A 16,713-nucleotide genomic window follows, 5' to 3' on the forward strand; every position below is an offset into this window, starting at 1 on the left:
TGGGTTTATCAAGGCGCGGTGGTTAGCACTGTCGCCTCGAGGCACGGCGGTTTCCAATTGGAAACCCAGCTTGTGTGTGCATGTTTTTGACGTGTCTTGTGTGGGTTTTCTCCCATAGTCCAAAGACATTCAGAGTGTGGATTTGTCTCTGTATGTCGGCCCTGACGTCCTCTCCAGGGTGTACCCCGCCTCTCGCTGTCAGCTGGGATTGGATCCCGCTCCCCCCAGACACCATCAAAGTGTAAGCGGAATAGATAATGGACAGATGGATTCTTTTTTTGGCCTTGAATTTTCAAAACGTAAACATTGAGCATTTTATCTTTCACTCGATTTAAAGCTGAATGGGTGTCTTGGAAATATATGTCGTTTTATCTTGTATGTAGGTAATTTCACAGTATTAGGTAAAAGCTTACCAACTAATGTGAGAGCGGTGGGGTTTTTCTTGTGGAAAACTTCATGTTCGACACCGTCACATCATTTACTTTTGGAGCGAGTGTTTGTTCCGCCTGCGGTTTGATTTGGGGGAACAGTTGACGGACTAAAACATGCACACTGCATCTTCCCTGCACACATTGTGTTGCCAGAGCAGTTTGAAAGAAAGAAATATATAAAAAAAAAAAATCAAATTAGCACTCAACTGACTGAGTCCCCCCCCCATGTGCCTGCTTCTCTGTAGGCCCCTAATCCTGCATTTAAAATTCATAGCCATTCTGTGTGATTGAGACAAACCCTCCAGTGTGTAATAGCTTCACATTCTGATCCCAACAGAAACAACAGGGAGGGTGTTGTGAGGAAGGAGGTTGGAGGCCCGCTCCCATAAATGAGAAAATCTGAAACCTGTTGGCATAAAACGGCGCCGCCTGGACAACCAATCAGTAGATCCAATCGATAGATACACTACGTTTTGTTTATCAACACGCTGCTGGGATTCTTTGGCAAAGATTATGCAATCTGATAAAACGCTGTCTTCATGCTGCGGTGATAATAGGATGGGATGTTTTTGTGTTTGTGTGTGTCTGTGTGTGTGCCTCTGTTCACTGGCACGTGCAGTACAGTGCTGTTCATGTCTCCTTGGGACATATCATCAAACAAGAGTCACAAATCAGAAATAAAAAGACACTATAACATTGGATATGTAAAGATAGTTAACTACAGGTAGAATGCGAGTTACACAAGTTGAATTAATTCATTAAAGCTAGTCCAAAGCAAAGCGTATATATCTATATGTTCACTGGCACACGGTGAAAAGGCATGACTAAACTCAGACAGGGAATTACTGGAGGGAGCCTCTCATCGTAATTTGTCCACTGAATAAATAAAACCGCTTCAGATTTGTGACCATGTGCCGAGTCAATACTTCATGTGTACTTCTGCATCTGCAATCACTATCAATATTGACATCTATAACAAGACGGAGCAGCTCGACCGGCCATTCTCTGAGCACATATAGCTATTGACATCTTCCGTGGTCGGGGATTGTAAGTGTGTTTGAGATGGGAAAAAGAGAGGCACAGAGGGAGAAAAAGAAAATAACTGACAATGAAAACCGAGAGAAGAGGAGCGAGAAGCGAGTCGACGGAGAAAATGACCTCAATCCTCCAAGTTACGAGTGCGAGCAATTTTCTAGTTTGTCTTTTTCTTGTTTGCATGTTGAAGGATTTGCAGGCACATGTTTTGCAGGCACATGTTTCCTTCGAATCGCCCACATCTCTATTTACGTTCTTTAAGGTCCTGTCGAGAGAAAGGTTCCTGGACTCGAGATCTCCCAGTATATCTAATTACCACAATCACCTTCTAAAAGCTTTAAGAGAGGGTTCAACAGTACCACTTACTCAGCAAACAATCACCTTTACCTTCCTCCCATGTCTTTATTGAGCAGCAACCTCCGCTTTAGTGTATTTTTAAAAACGAGTGCAGTGCCGGCTATAAACCTGCTGGGGCCATGGTAATGGTGGTTGTTTCTTAGTTTATCTGCAACGTTGTGTGTCCATGATCAACAGGATTGATCAGATGATTCTATGTCTTTCATAAAATGAAACTGAATTCGCTTAATCACTCTGCATTTTTTTCATACATTGCACGTCGACTGTTTCAGAGGTCTGTTGAGTAACCGACGCAATCTTCACACCCAAATTCACATCTCTTCAAAATAAAAGCTCTGTAACTCAGCAACAAAATGAATGTTGTGCTTTTACTTTTAGACAAATGCTAAACAGGAAGGGATCATATGATGGAGATCGGCACCAATGACACCCCTGGTTGTTTGTGTCAATCGACTGAGAAAACATGCTCAACTTGCTTCACAGATGGACTCTTAAGCCCCGCTCCCACTGACTCCAATGCACTGTTTGCTTGTCTTTTAATATGGAAAACATTGCGTTGCCAAACCGCACTAAATTCGACACTGCTCTTCCCTGGGTCCTTATCAATACCCAAGTCAAGTGTGAAGCTGATAAACTGAACGGTTCTCCAGATGCACTGAACACTGAATAAAGGATGCTTAAGGCACAACAACTTGTTATTAGGTTTCCCGCTATAATGGTCAGTGTAGCGAAGCCTCTCTGTAAAATCAGCCGGGAATCAAGCAGGGATGAGGCACATTCAATTTCATAGGTCCGTACCGTACAGCGTGCACTATGGTCACCCGATAAAACTATACTGTTTAACTCCGACAGAAGCTGTGGTTGATGAATTATTTTAAAGCTTACTTGCATGGATGTTACAAGCTGTGTGGTAAAATTATGTAAAATTAAAAAAGAGCCACTGCAATCCCACCCACCTAAGGGAGGTAAAACAAAACAACAACAAACACACAGCAGGGGCCCTTGTTGTACTTTAAGAAAAAAAACCTGATCTTTGACAGTCACCCCAAACCCAATTATGCATCCATCAAGTAATAGAAAATTCTTCCCAGCTGTTTTATTGATAAGATGTTTTTAGCTGCAGGGCAACAACTTATCGCTGTAATTAAGCCTTCGTTTGACTTCATTTGCTCTGACAGTGTGGAGCATGACCGGCACGGCTCAGACTGACAATCAGGCCTCTCCCCTGGTTCAAGCATGAGAAGAATAATGCTTTTAAGTGGATTCGCAGTCCTCTCCTTTGCCACGAGGGGTTTTATGAAGTCGTTAGTTGCCATCACTCATCCTTTTCATATCCATTATCAATGAGCTAAACTCCTGAGGTGATGGAAACTGTCCTATGGATTTTTGTTAGGGACATTCTTGGCAAACCGTTTATGGCTGGAAGCAAAGTCAATTTTAATAACTGTCATTCACCTCGTTGTGTTTTTTAAAGGTGCCCTGTGCTGATTGTGCTCGTGTTTAATATTGATTTTGTATAGCTCCCTCTTCTTTGCTGTAGGCCAGGCTGGAAGAAGACCAAATACCCCTGTTATATATTACTTATTTTTCAAATAACATCAATTTATTACAATACTAATTCTGTTTTATATTAATTACACACAAAGAGAGCTTAGCACAGCCTGAGCAGCCTGGGGCTCAGCCGGAGGTCCTCCGCAGAGCCCCGCTGTTTGTTGCATGAACTCGGCGCCAGACAAAAGGTGAATGAGCCTCTGCAGCTCAGATGAGCAGAAGTACGTGTCACTGGAAACTGAATTTTGATCATTTATGTTCGAATTGAACAATTGACTAAAGAAATTAATTTGAATACCATAATTTGAAATTTAATTCATTTTTCTGGAAATTAATTCTGATACACATATGATATTATGAAAATAGAATTAATTTCCTTTGAAACTGTATTTGATTCTCTCTATCCTTCTCTGTGTATACTTCCACATTCAGTTGTTCCAGTTTCAGTTTACAGACACGTACATCATTGAGGAAGAGCAATCAGACCTGGCTCTGATTGGATAATCCCTTCCATTTAATCTGAAATACAAAAGCATCACTAGACCTTTAACTAAATTAATCAGTAATCTGTAATTGTTATTATACTAACAATGTTATTATGTTTAATTATTAATGATTTGTTATATATTACTGATAATATAATTAATTGTTAAGTAGTTTCAAACTTTCTCTGCCTTACAAACCTGCCTCTACAATGAAACGAGAAACGAGAAATTAGTTTATGTTAAAGTTCTCATCCCACTTCTTTCTTTCTTATATTTGGCTTCTTTTGATTATTAATTGCTTGACATTTAAATTGCCTTCTACTTTGTTTTCAAAAGTGCTCGATGAATTAAGCTTATTAATATCATTATTCTTGCCGTCTTGCGGTGCTGTGCTGCTTAATCACATTTAACCTAACAACATTAATGCTGCAGGTGCCTTGTGTTAATGGAGAAATAGATCTTAATATTGTTTGTAAAACATTTTTCAGCAACATGACTTAATAATAAAAACTATTACCTGTTGCAAAGCCAACCAAGCACCAATAACAGCATTCGTGCTCAAAAGAATTTAAGGATTATCATCTAACTTGTCTTATAACATTGATTTATAATTCCTTGGCTTTAACATGAGAATATTATCTAAAATATAAGTTAAACCAATGACTCATACTTAATTTTTCATTTTCCATTTTCCAGTATCACAGTTGTAACAATACCAAAAATGCGTCTCTCTCGGAATTTTGCTTAACAGAAAACAAGTCAAAGCATAGTTAAAGATTCTGCTTTTGAAGTGATATTGACATTTTAAACTCAATTTCAAACCATACAATAGAATATTGGATTAGCCCGGAATAATATTTGAAGTCACAATTCCAATCCAGTCTGGGCAAACACAGCAGAGAAAATGAGTACTGAAGTTTCCTGCCTTCCCTTTGGCGATGTTCGAATGTAATGGTAATATAGTTACACACTCGCCAGCCTTAAATCAGCATTTTAATACCTGGTGTCAGGTACTAAATGTTGAATACAGTGTAAATCTTGGAAAACTTTCAGTAAAAACTGCTATCATCTTTATGGCATCGCAGCATATTGGGGGAGAGCATTAAAACAGGCAGCAGCAGCACAAACCAATATGTCGGCCTTTCTTCACCATCTTCCTTTTCAGGTGGGCACGGATGAATGGAAAACCTCATAAAGTCACAGCTTACACATCCAATATTTAGCAACTTAATTATTTACTGTAAACATGATTAGTGATGCGTTGTAAATAATCTAAATGTGCTTTGAATTCCTTCATATGGACGGAAGGGGACGTGGCCGTCTTATTTCAACAAGCAGCGATTTTCAATTAATGATTCAGAGAGCCAATGGGGGGGGGGGGGGGGGGGGGGGATGATGGTCGCCATTCTGTGGAGACAGCCGCCACGGCCTGGCAGTTGGACTCCTGCGATGCACTTTCACTCAGCATCGCTGTGAACCTTTCTGCCAGGGGTGAGTCTTAATGCCCACATCATGACAGTATTCACTGAGCAGAATGGCCCGTCACTCTCTCCCCACCTCTGATAGAGAACCTGAGAACTCACTCGACTATAAAAGGCCAATCTAAACTTGCATCGCCGCTACCTGCTCCCCCCCCCCCCCCCCCCACCACCCCCCGTTTCACTGACACATTCCATACGGGCTGCGCGGTGAAAGGGAGTCATCTCGGGCAGTTCCCCTTACAGTATAGAAAATCATTAGACAGATTTACGAGGACAAACAGCTCCCGTTTTGTCGTCATATTTCCACATTTTGGGATGAGGGATGAAAGGGGAGAAAGAGGGATGAAGAGGACGAAAGAGCTGAGAGACCTTATTGATCCCGTCCAGGAGCTATTGGCAGGTCCCTTCCTCTGGTGATGAAGTAGCCACCTACCGAGCGGCGGCCCCGGGTCTCCAGCGCAGGGAGGGAGAGAGAGCAGGGAGGACGCATTCAGCATGCATGAGCCTGCCTCCCACCTCCCCTGACATGCAGGGCAGGCAGGAAAAATATTCTGCTTATGACAGTGGATGGCTAAGGTAATGACCAGTGACTGCTACTATTGCTCATAGTAATGATGGTTTCACCCAGGAATACTGTGTACCTTGGTACCCCCCCCTCCCCCCTCCCTCCACCTCGCTGAATTCTCTCCCCGAGACTCTCTCTTTCTCCCTCTCGCTCTTTCAATCTTTGGTTTCCCTGTGTCTCTCTTAAATTCTCTACCCCCTTCATCATTTGTCCACCGGCCTGTCCCCACCTCCCGTCTCCTCTCAATTTCCCCTCTCCGCGGCCCAAGTGTCTTCATGATGTGCGCGGCAATCTTACTCACTGTCTGATATATGTGTAACGTTCCATATAGGGCCAACTTGTGGCATTAGCATGAAGCAGTATTGAGAGGGTGACCTTTGAAATGCCGACATTCGTGAAAATGGAGTAAATAAACCATTCCACCAAGTATTCTGGCATTCCCCTACATCGTTATGTCTCCTTTCACAATAAGCTGGTGTGGTCCACTGGTGGAGCTCGCCTTCTTCCTTCTCACCACATTGAAAGTTGTCTCGGGTAATTAAACGGCTCTGAAAGGTCCTCACAAAAGATCTTCGATTCCTACGTTGCGACCGGGGGCTGCGGTTTCAGAGCTGGGGACATGAAATAATGTATGTGGTAGGTGTGGAAGTTATCGTTTAAATTGCCAATTCTGCTGCGAACCTGCTGGCTATAGCCCCATGATGCCCGGGCCCAATTGTGAGAGAGCCGTACAGCAGCCAACGTCTCTTTCTTAGTAATTAGTTCTTTTATAGATTCAAACTGCTTGACGTTATTGCCTCACACTGACACAGGCCTATTCAGATACCACCCATTATCCATCAAGAACGGCTGAACTGATGCATTAAATTCAGCTGCCATTTTCTGTAAGAAAAACATAATTCACAGGTCACCATTAGTAGCATCACTGATAGCTGACAGGCCTGGAGGCAAGCTGCAACGTTAAACGGTAAAAGGAGAGAATTTGACCCTGCATCATGTACCTTCAGGGTGAGAGGCAGATTCACACTTAATAAAAATAATGTGTTTTGAAATTTAAAAGGCTTCGGAGACGAAGCGGCCACCACCTGCAGAAATGTGTGAAAATGCTCTTTAGCTGATATTTCGAGAAGCCACATCGAGCAACACTTTATGACGCCGCTGAGTCATGTTGTGGTCACACTGAAGCGCTGCGCTGTATCAAGCGTGGCCCTCAGCAGCAGGACACGGGTCCAGCACTGATGTAGTCGACACTGCACCTCTCAGAGATTCAAGGGCCTCTCCGTCAGAGCATCTTATGGGGTTTCTGGTCCGACTTGGCTAAAGGTTGAACGATTAAGTTTTCGGTCTCCAGATGGATTCCACAGTTTATTTTCTAATAGCAGTGACATTTCAAGTTATGAAGTCCGAAGGAGCAGTGAACTTCCACGAGAGTGGTGCATGTAGGAGAGTTTAGCCCAGAGGTTAGAAGCCAATACATGATCGTTATTTACAGTTTGACTCTGAAGTTCAAAGCAATACAAATTGACACCAGTCGTCGACATCACAACACCCACACTGTGTACACCTCAGACAACTGATGGTGCTTGGTTGTTGTGTTGCAGCATTGATCTACACACGTCGTTTGTCCTTCATCATTTTGACACATTGTTTGATGTCCAAATGTTCCTAATGATGTTAAATTGTTTTACAAACACTATTTTTTTAAATAGAAACATTTAAAAATGTCATTTTAAAAAGTTGCATCCTTTTCTGTTGCTAAATGAAATGAAACTTAATAAAGAATAACTTAAGGAGGAAAAACTTTTTCATTAACTGAGATTTTTTGTTTTTACCTCAGAACAATGCTTTGTTTTTAGCTTGTTTTTTGTTTGGTTGTAGGTGTTGGCAAGATTATGCAAAAACTGCTCAATGGATTTCCACAAAACTGTTGGTTGTGGACCAAGAAAAAACTCACAAACTTTTGGGGCAGGTCCAGGAGATATTTCATTTCATTTTTATTTTCTTTAGCTTTGCGATTCAGGATTTATTTTTTTATTATTATGTATTTCATGGTTTTGTTGCCGACCAGAATAAAAATCCAGATTTAGTGAATTTATATGTGTTTTTATAATGGACTGCCTTGGTATGTTCTATAGTCTAATGACTAAGTAGGCCATTCACCTGATGTTAAATACGATAAAAGTGGATCTGAGTTATATCAATTATTTTAGGATATATTAAAGTTATCCATTTCAAACCTGATAAACAGTCTCAAATCACAAATTACATAAATAAAAGGTCATAATAACTATGTGGCTTTCTTCAATTGTGTTACCTTGTTATTGTAATAAAAAAGCAGCAAAGTATTTGAAGATGCCAAGGTCACTTTGAATTGATATTATTCACATCAATGAAAGCATTTAAAACAAAAATTCACCTGGTGAATACTTCTGATGTATCGTCATTTAGTTGACAAAGTCTTTTATATCTAAAGAATAAAGACCTTTAAGATTAAATGTGCAATGATTTTCACATTTAAAAAGAAATTAAGTTTCAAGTGCAAATGTCTCAGGCTTTGTGTGATGTCCTGGAAGTGTCCCACGCTTCAACTCACACTTTAAATAATGTGTTTTCTGATTATTAAAAGTCTCATTTGACACTTATTAACTCAGAGCCTGAATACATTTGTATTATGCATATTTCCCTTTATATCTTATTCGGTTTATAAGCAACGTCCTGCCCATGACACAATCTGAGTGGGGACACAGAGTAAGTGAGTGGAGCTGTGTGACGGAGGTTAGCACGCAGATATCGTAGAAGTTGCAATAAACAACACAAGGTTACAAACAAGTAATTTGTTGGCCCAACACAGTGAGTCGACCTGAAGCAACAAAAGACACAACCAGCAGAAACCAGAAACTGTAAATGAGACGATACGCAACACATCCCCATGAATGGTCTCTCACATCTCTTTGAGTAAGTGAAATTACTTGTGTAAAAAGTGTACAAATACAAAGTAAGTAAAATACTATATTTTCAAAAAGGGGGACGGGATTATTACATTATGATAATAATAATAATATCTGATAAACATATTAATGTAAATTAAAGAGCATATTTAGGTTACCAGGCATTTTTGTATTGGTATTTTAATGCGTGTACCCAGTTTGAATCTCAGCGCACACTGAAAATGTCACCTTTTATTAAAAGCTGTTTTGGGGAGCTGTTAGATCAGCAGTACGAACACAGGATGCGTATTCAGCCATCTCTCATCGATACAAATGGGGGGGGGGGGGGGGGACGGACAAGTGAACAGGAACACCTGGACACCACAGCAGGTGTCCATAGATTTTATGTAAATGGAGTAGATTTTATTCCACATTTTTACACCAGCACTTAAATTTGGAATATAAACATATCAGTTCCAAATATTGGTTAACAGTCGCATTAAATGAAACAAACACATCAGTCGAGCCCTGGTCCCGTCTTCTGTCCAAACAGTTTTGTAAAAGCAACTGATTCTTGCCAATTTTGACTCTGGTTTGTTTCGACAGATGTGTTTGTATGAATGGACTTTTTATATGATAAGCTGTGAGATTGCAAGAACCCTCTTTCCCAGTGTGGAAGATGCCCTAGTTTCCTCCAATGTGTCACTGCAATGCACATTCATGAGTTTTGGGGTCAGAGCATCTGAGGAAGCACTGAATACATGGGTGTGTTTGCTCTGCAGTTGATTTCATATATACACTGCGGAATTTCTTACTCCACCTTCAAAGATTATAACATTTACTCAACCTCAGCCAGAACATTAACTTATAAAATATGTGAATACACCAAACTAACTAAGATATTGTAATAACCTTGCCTGAGGCAGTGGAGTATCAGTGTGTGGTTAGTGCAGGGCTGGTCTGGGAGCAGGGCATTGTTTCAATCCCACCTCTGATCGGCATCAGCTTTCTCCTCACAGACGCGGCGGTTTAGCCCTCGAGCTTGCCGGCCAACTCCCTGCCCCTGGCCAACATGGGTCACAGGAAACATACCAAGTTCGACCCGGGGTAAAATTTCCCTCTTGGCTTTATATTGGTCTTAGGTTGCAGCGATATGTGCAAAGTGACTGAATATGTTTGTCTTCAGCCATCAGGCCCACAGCACCCCCTCCCCACACATATAGGAATCACAAAGTCCACAGGCTTGCATCAGTTTTCATATTTCTCCATCGCACACACCTGCGTCCTTCATCTATCCTCATTAACGTCAGTAAAATGAATCTCTCAAAGTTACGTTTACAACTTAACAACTACATAGAGACCTTCCTGTTTTGTCAACAAATGATTTTCAAAGTGGTTTAGCACCGTTTCGAGAGGGTCTGCTGGGAGTCAGCCCCCTGTGTTTGTTTCCCGAGATGGATGTTGTACATAGATTGTTTCCAGTTAACAAAAGCCTGCTTAACTGCACAATGGATCGTGATCAGATTAAAGCTGCACTGTAAGAGCTTTTCGTTTGTGTTAAAGTGGGTTTTATCTCCGAGGGTGACCGAGCCAAATACGGGACACTGCTGAGATGCATTCTTTGCAAAGTAACACAAGCTCTGTGAAGGGCACACTGCAGGCACCGGAGGTCTCCGTCCTTAATGGCCAGACAACAAACACGACGAATCCAAATAAAGAAAACACAGAGAGTGATGCGGCGATGTGAGAAGGAAAGGTGAGGGAGAGGCTTAGACGGAGAACAGACGGATCATTACAAAGGAAGAAAGTCAGTAAAGGAGAGGAAGACAGGAGGGGAGACGCCAGGCCTGCGGAGCATCCATGTCATTACATTTCCCTTGAACTCATGTCAGGGACCCTCTGCTGCCATCAGTCTGATGAAGCGTAGCTGGTGCTATGAGCAGTCGGCCCGGCAAATCACTTCATGGATCACAACACAAAAGCCCAGAACGCTCAGAGCTCAGAGACTTTGCAACGCTCCCACCACCGCCCCACGTGTCAAAACCGCTGAGTACATTATGTCCTCCATGTTTACACGGCGTGACACCGGAGTCACGGAGGGTTTGGCCGGCATTGAGAAATGTCGCTCTGGGGTTAAGGTCCCTCTTTTAACCTGATCTCAAAGAGCGCGGCATCTCCGAGAGCTCTGATCCAGTAAGATATGTCTTAACACGAAACACTGTGTTGCTTTTCACCCTTAAGGATGCGAACAAAAGTAATGACGGTCCAGCCGGCCGCTTTATGCTTCCTGAAGGTAGCGCCGTGTAAAACCAACGTTACAACAAGAGTGCTATTTTATGTCCTGTGTAAGTGGACACATAAAGGGCACTGAGCTATACGATTATAACCTAATTACATGGTAATATGGAACACTTTAGGTGAAAACTAATAAGTCTACCATAACAGGTCTACCTAGTGTAATCCCATTATAGCTCCATTACCTTCAAGAAGCTGAGCAAAGTGGGAAAGCATATATTTTTCATCAGGGGCTTCTGGGCATCACTATAAGAAGGCATCAGGGAATAAGCCCTCACCAGTGGGTGTTGTGCGCGTGTCTTTCTCGTCTATGCTCCGTATGTGCTCTGGTACTTGAGATTAGAGGAGTCCTTTAGAATAGATTTCTATAACGTGGCAGATTGAGCCATTAATATCAACGGAGGTATTTTGCACTTGTACAGCCACATAACATTTCCTGCATCAGTGAACACGCCTCTCGTCGCACACGTCATGTTGTACGTGACCATGAGGCTCAGGTAGGGCTCTGCATGCATACGCAGTTATAACACAGTGAACGTGACGTGAGCCGAATTCACAAAAAGGGAACGCACTTTAATGGAAACGACACCAAAGACCTGCAGCCTTCACAATCAGCTGTCTGGTAAAAGAAAAGAAAAAAAGAGTTGAATAAGCAGCTGCTAATTTCATATGACTACAGAAAAGAAGAAATCCTGTCACTTGAAAGAGGTGTCGTTATAAAACAGGCCCTGGCATTTCCACACAGCTCATTGTGATGTGAATTTTGTGAGGTACACAGAATCGCAAAGTCCTCCTACCTTCGGTGAGTCCCATGTGGATGGTCCAGTAGTTCTGCAGACACTGCAGCTCCTTCTTCATGCCCCTTTTGCAGCGGCAGTCGTACAGAGGACTGACCAGCAGCACTTCCAAGGCGGCCTGGCACTCCCTGTTGTTGTCCAGCATGGCTTCCTTCTCCTTGCCCACGAGGCACTGGCGCATCACCCGATAGCGGGAGCTGCAGTACGGGTTCTGGTTGCACTTGTCACTGGCCTGGATGCAGTCCACCCATTCTGGCTGAGCGCCGGGCCCAGAGCCGGGACCTGCAGACCCTGGAGCACTGGTGCCCAGGGACACGGACAGAGCTGAGGGGCCTTCCCAGGAACTCGCCGCCTCGTCTAGGATGAGACAGGGAGAGAAAAGCGGGGGTGACAAGAGAAAAGAGGGCTCAGAATCTGGAAATGAATGTGAGAGGGATTTTGGGTGATTCACTGAAACATATCCTATATCATGAACTTGATTTCATTCATGAAACAGGTTGGATGAGGGGCCTTTAAATACGTCCGATGGCCTGTGCATGCCCGAGCATCTCTGACATTCAGTTACATTCTTGCAGATGCCAATTAGTCTTAGACACGTCAACGTGGGGTCTTGTTATATCTTGTCTATGTTATATTCAGTGACTGACCTGTGTCTACCTGCTCACTTTAAAGCTTCTGGATCCGATTACACTGCACCTTGCACATTGGTATGAGAAGGATTCAGTCATTATCCAAAGACCCTTAATTCACACCGAGCAGACAGGGATCCACAGAGCACAGTCACAGGTGCTGGTGTTTGACATGAGTCAAGATTCAAAACGCACCTTCGCACAAAAAAAAACACTGAAGTACAGAGAGTTCTGGTGGAATGACAAGAGAGACCCCTCGTGGTGATGTTTAGCATTGAGCTCGGAAGGAGAGGAAGCGATACTGCATCAGTATTTGACAGCAACGAGTGAGGGAAGAGTGACATGAAGTTAACAGCGGATTTATTTTATCAGTCAGGTGATTTATAATGGGAGGGCTGGCGTTCGTGAAGGAGGAAATTGATCCTGATAATCGCGATGATGGTGGTAATGGTGATAATGGCGATGACGATTTTTCTTATATTCAATCACAAGTGTCTAAATTAAAATTTCAAAGATATTTTCCATTTATTTAAAACTGTTTTATGCTGTTATAATAATAAAAAAGACTGTTTCTGTTATGTAAACTGTGACTGTTTAACAGATCCAGCAGAAGTGATCACACAGACCAAGTTCAGTGTGCAGCTATGGGTGACAATTAGTCATAATCTAATTAAACCATCCGAGGATAACATGAACACCCATCAGCATTTTTCTGCGCGTAGAAGCCTCTTCTTTTCTTTTTTTTTCTAAACGACACACGGAATAACCTTGTGTCCTGAAACAACTCCAGCTTGACATGTGCAAACACACCACAAAAATGCTCCCTGGGAATAATTACTGCTGTTAGAATTGAGATCTATGAGCCACAGAATTGCACGCGGTTGTATGAGCGACGTGTTAATTCTCACTTCTCACCTAAGAGCAGCAGGGAGATGCAGACGCACATCCACACAGGGACAGACTTCATATCGGCAGCAAAGAGGAGTTGGGCTCCAAATATGGGAGACAAATATTCCCACCGTGTGAGCAGGTTAATTCCACTCTTCAGCTCCTTCACCCGAATGTAGGATTAAATGGGAGGAGGGGGGGAGACAGTATCCTCGTGCAACTTCAAATTAAAGACCTCCAGAAAAGGTTAGAAATCCTCGCCTCCTCCAATAATAATAATCCACAATTCTTTTTTTTCCTCTTTTTTAGTAACACGACGCACACAAAATCCTGCTGGTTGTGAGGCGTGGGGTGGATGGGATCTATCAATCTACAGCCAATCAATCCATGAGAGCAGCTTCTCGGGGTCCGTCTGCGCTCCGGTCATTACGCCAAACTACTGAGACTTGATCTCTCCGCATCATCTGCGCGCTCCGGCTGCCCTGTGGAGATGATCTGTGCGTAAAACATCCCTCGAACTGGCGCGAAACGGTGTCTCAGCGACGCAGGAATCTGGAGGAACTCATCTGGAAGTGCAAACAAACCCACGGACTCTTCGCTCTGGCTCCCCTCCGCCAACTACACTGGCGCCCTCAAAGACGGAGAAAGAAGAAGCGCGGTGCGCTCTTTCTGGGAGGGAGTGAACGCTTCTTACGCACTGACTGCAATCGTGTCGAGGCATCGCAGCACTTTATAAAGAGGAGTTCGTGGGAGCCAGCAGAGGGCGCTGCTGCAAGTGGGGGCTTCTCATTGGAGAGCCATGGCTCTATGATAAATGCTGCTGTATAGAGATTACCTCCACAGTCGTGTCATTTTCCTGCTGGGAGCCAGGGAGGGAACCTGTGGTGCTGAGGAATGAAATTGTGGTGACCTTTATTTCCTCCTTCCATTGCTATGTAGGCCTTCACGTGAAAGCCTAGACAACTGCTGTGCTTCATGTTGAACATATCCTCCACACACCATCACTCCCTCTTTCATAAGGTGGACTCAGAATGCACGTGTAGGAACGAGCATGCCACAAACGCAACACAGCAGGAGAAGAAATAATAAGTGTGTTGGCTACTTGCACTCGCCGCATGAATATCCAGCAAATAGTGGATCCTCTCATCAAGTATTTTTGAAAGGCCCCTGGCCCAATTAATTTTTGGCCGACTTCATTCCAACAACCCATAGAAATGTGTTTTTTAAAGGGGCAGGGTTCAAAGGTGGCCTCAACAATGATGAGGAAAATGTCATCGTTCATTTCAGCGATATCCCAGCGCCTCACACCACATCTGTTTCCGCTGATTGAAAGAAAGATTAAAAAAAAGAAAAAGAAATGGACACAATGTCTCACATTATATTTGCGTTTTCAGGAAACCGGCCCACAACCCACAGAATCTGCCATCTTTCAAAGTGGCTTCACATTAAACAAAATGACTTTGTTGTGCATCGCTGCTTAAAAAGGGCCCGGAATGTCATAAATCTTCACATATCTTGAAAACAAAGTCTCTATTTAGAGGCTGTGACAGTGACAAACTGCGAGTCCACTGGCTCATAATGATGTTTGACTGTCAGCCCAGGCTTCCATCCAAGAGGGAGAAGCGATCGCTCTTATAATGGCAAAATCAGCCTCATTCTGCCTATATTGGCCCGGGCTTATTCTCCTCTCCCCCCAGAGTTTGAAGCCTCTGTCATTATAAGGACACGGAAATGCATCATCCTCCGCAAATGTATTTGTCCGGCATTAATGCGGCGGTGGCAGATACATCCCAGTCTTTATATACAAGTGCGTATTCCGACGCAGAATTACATCCTTTTGCCTTTTCAAGCAATCATTTTCAATACCAGACTAATTTCCTCTTTTATTTTAGGACATAACAATGAAGGTGTTAAGGGATTCAAAGTAATCATTCACTGAAGAGCTGTTGCATTAACTGTATGTGTTTTACAACCACCTGAGCAGCAGGCTCAGGAGGAAGGAATTTGTAATAACACCAGAAGGAATTAAATCAAGACAGAAACAGAAGCTTCAAATTCAGATAATAAAGCAGCTAAATTTGCATTGTGATTTTTTTTTTCTATCTCTAATAGCGCATTGTGGGTAAATCCTCTCCTGGCATTAGTTTAGCTTGAGCCCGGCTGTGTGGTCCACGGTGGGAGTTTATTCTTGTTGACATTGCACGATTCACCCCCTCCAAGGGTCTTTTAATTGCTCCATTCTGACTTCATGAAGCATTTGCAGTGTTTTGCATGTACAATTAAGAGAGAGGCCCACAGAGAGCCGAACGCACGTGCACGGGTCCCCGCTCACACACTGCTCACATAAATCAACATATACTTATGTGCACAGGGGAGGGGGAAGCGCTCGCGGACACACTCATGCAGATGCACATAATCTGTATGTCAGATAACTGTGCTCCCACAAGATGGCTCAAGACCGTGAAGATAGGGAGTGACAAATCTGGGTATGGGAGACATTGTTCCCACTATTGAGGGAAATCAGCGCTTGCCTCTTAGAAGTGTGTCTAATATGGTGAATATAGATGATATCATTAGGAATTCATGGGATATGAAATAATGATACAACAGTCAAAGTTAAGACTCGGCACAATAACTTGTTCTTATTAAGCCAGCAGGGGGGTTGGAAAGTGAGCTCATGCTTACTCTCAGGTGTCGAATAAGAGCGGAGACTGTCTGAAACTGTCACCTTGAAAGCAGGGGCAGACAAACCCGCATACAAATGCTGTGACGCACAAGTTTATTTGTGTTACAGTGTATACAGATAGATTCCTGCAGCTACTGTGTTTGGCCATCAGTCAAACTCGTCTCAGGTGAATGCAGGAATACGAGTCACAAGAGTGGGAACTATCTGAGGAGGCACCTTGATCCTAATGCTTCCAGGAGCACTTTGGATTTAAAAGGGAGCAGGCCAACACTGATAAGCCTCTGCTCTGCAAACATACAATTTATCACGAGATTGTTCTTCAGGGCAAAGGTCGCTGTATCTTTTTCTGCTGGTCATGCCCGTTCGAGAATGTGCTAATGAACTTGCACATACAATATTCGCATGCACACACGAAACCACACACAATCACAGAGAGGTTAAGCGTGACTGATTAGATTAGGAATTATGGGCTAATTAATGTGTATCTTGGGAGACCTGTGCAGCATGCTTAATAAGACACACAGCCTCGGATGAGCAGAGAACATGACAAAAACACAAGTGTTGCTAATTCCCGGTATAAGATGAA

At 43.1% G+C, this 16,713-nt stretch overlaps 1 protein-coding gene across 1 annotated transcript in view; it reads right to left on the reverse strand.

The window, feature by feature from the left end:
- Positions 1–14,284, reverse strand: part of LOC133947867 (GDNF family receptor alpha-2-like) — a 53,379-nt gene extending 39,095 nt beyond the window's left edge. Inside the window, exons 1-2 of the mRNA XM_062382214.1 lie at positions 13,469–14,284; positions 11,925–12,281 (exon numbers count right to left, since the gene is read on the reverse strand). Of these exons, the coding sequence (XP_062238198.1) occupies positions 11,925–12,281; positions 13,469–13,520 (409 nt within the window). The 5' untranslated portion in view covers positions 13,521–14,284. The remainder of the gene's footprint in view (positions 1–11,924; positions 12,282–13,468) is intronic.
- Positions 14,285–16,713: the final 2,429 nt, after the last annotated feature.

Source organism: Platichthys flesus, chromosome 3 (assembly GCF_949316205.1).
Source record: "Platichthys flesus chromosome 3, fPlaFle2.1, whole genome shotgun sequence".
Taxonomy (NCBI): Eukaryota; Metazoa; Chordata; class Actinopteri; order Pleuronectiformes; family Pleuronectidae; genus Platichthys; species Platichthys flesus.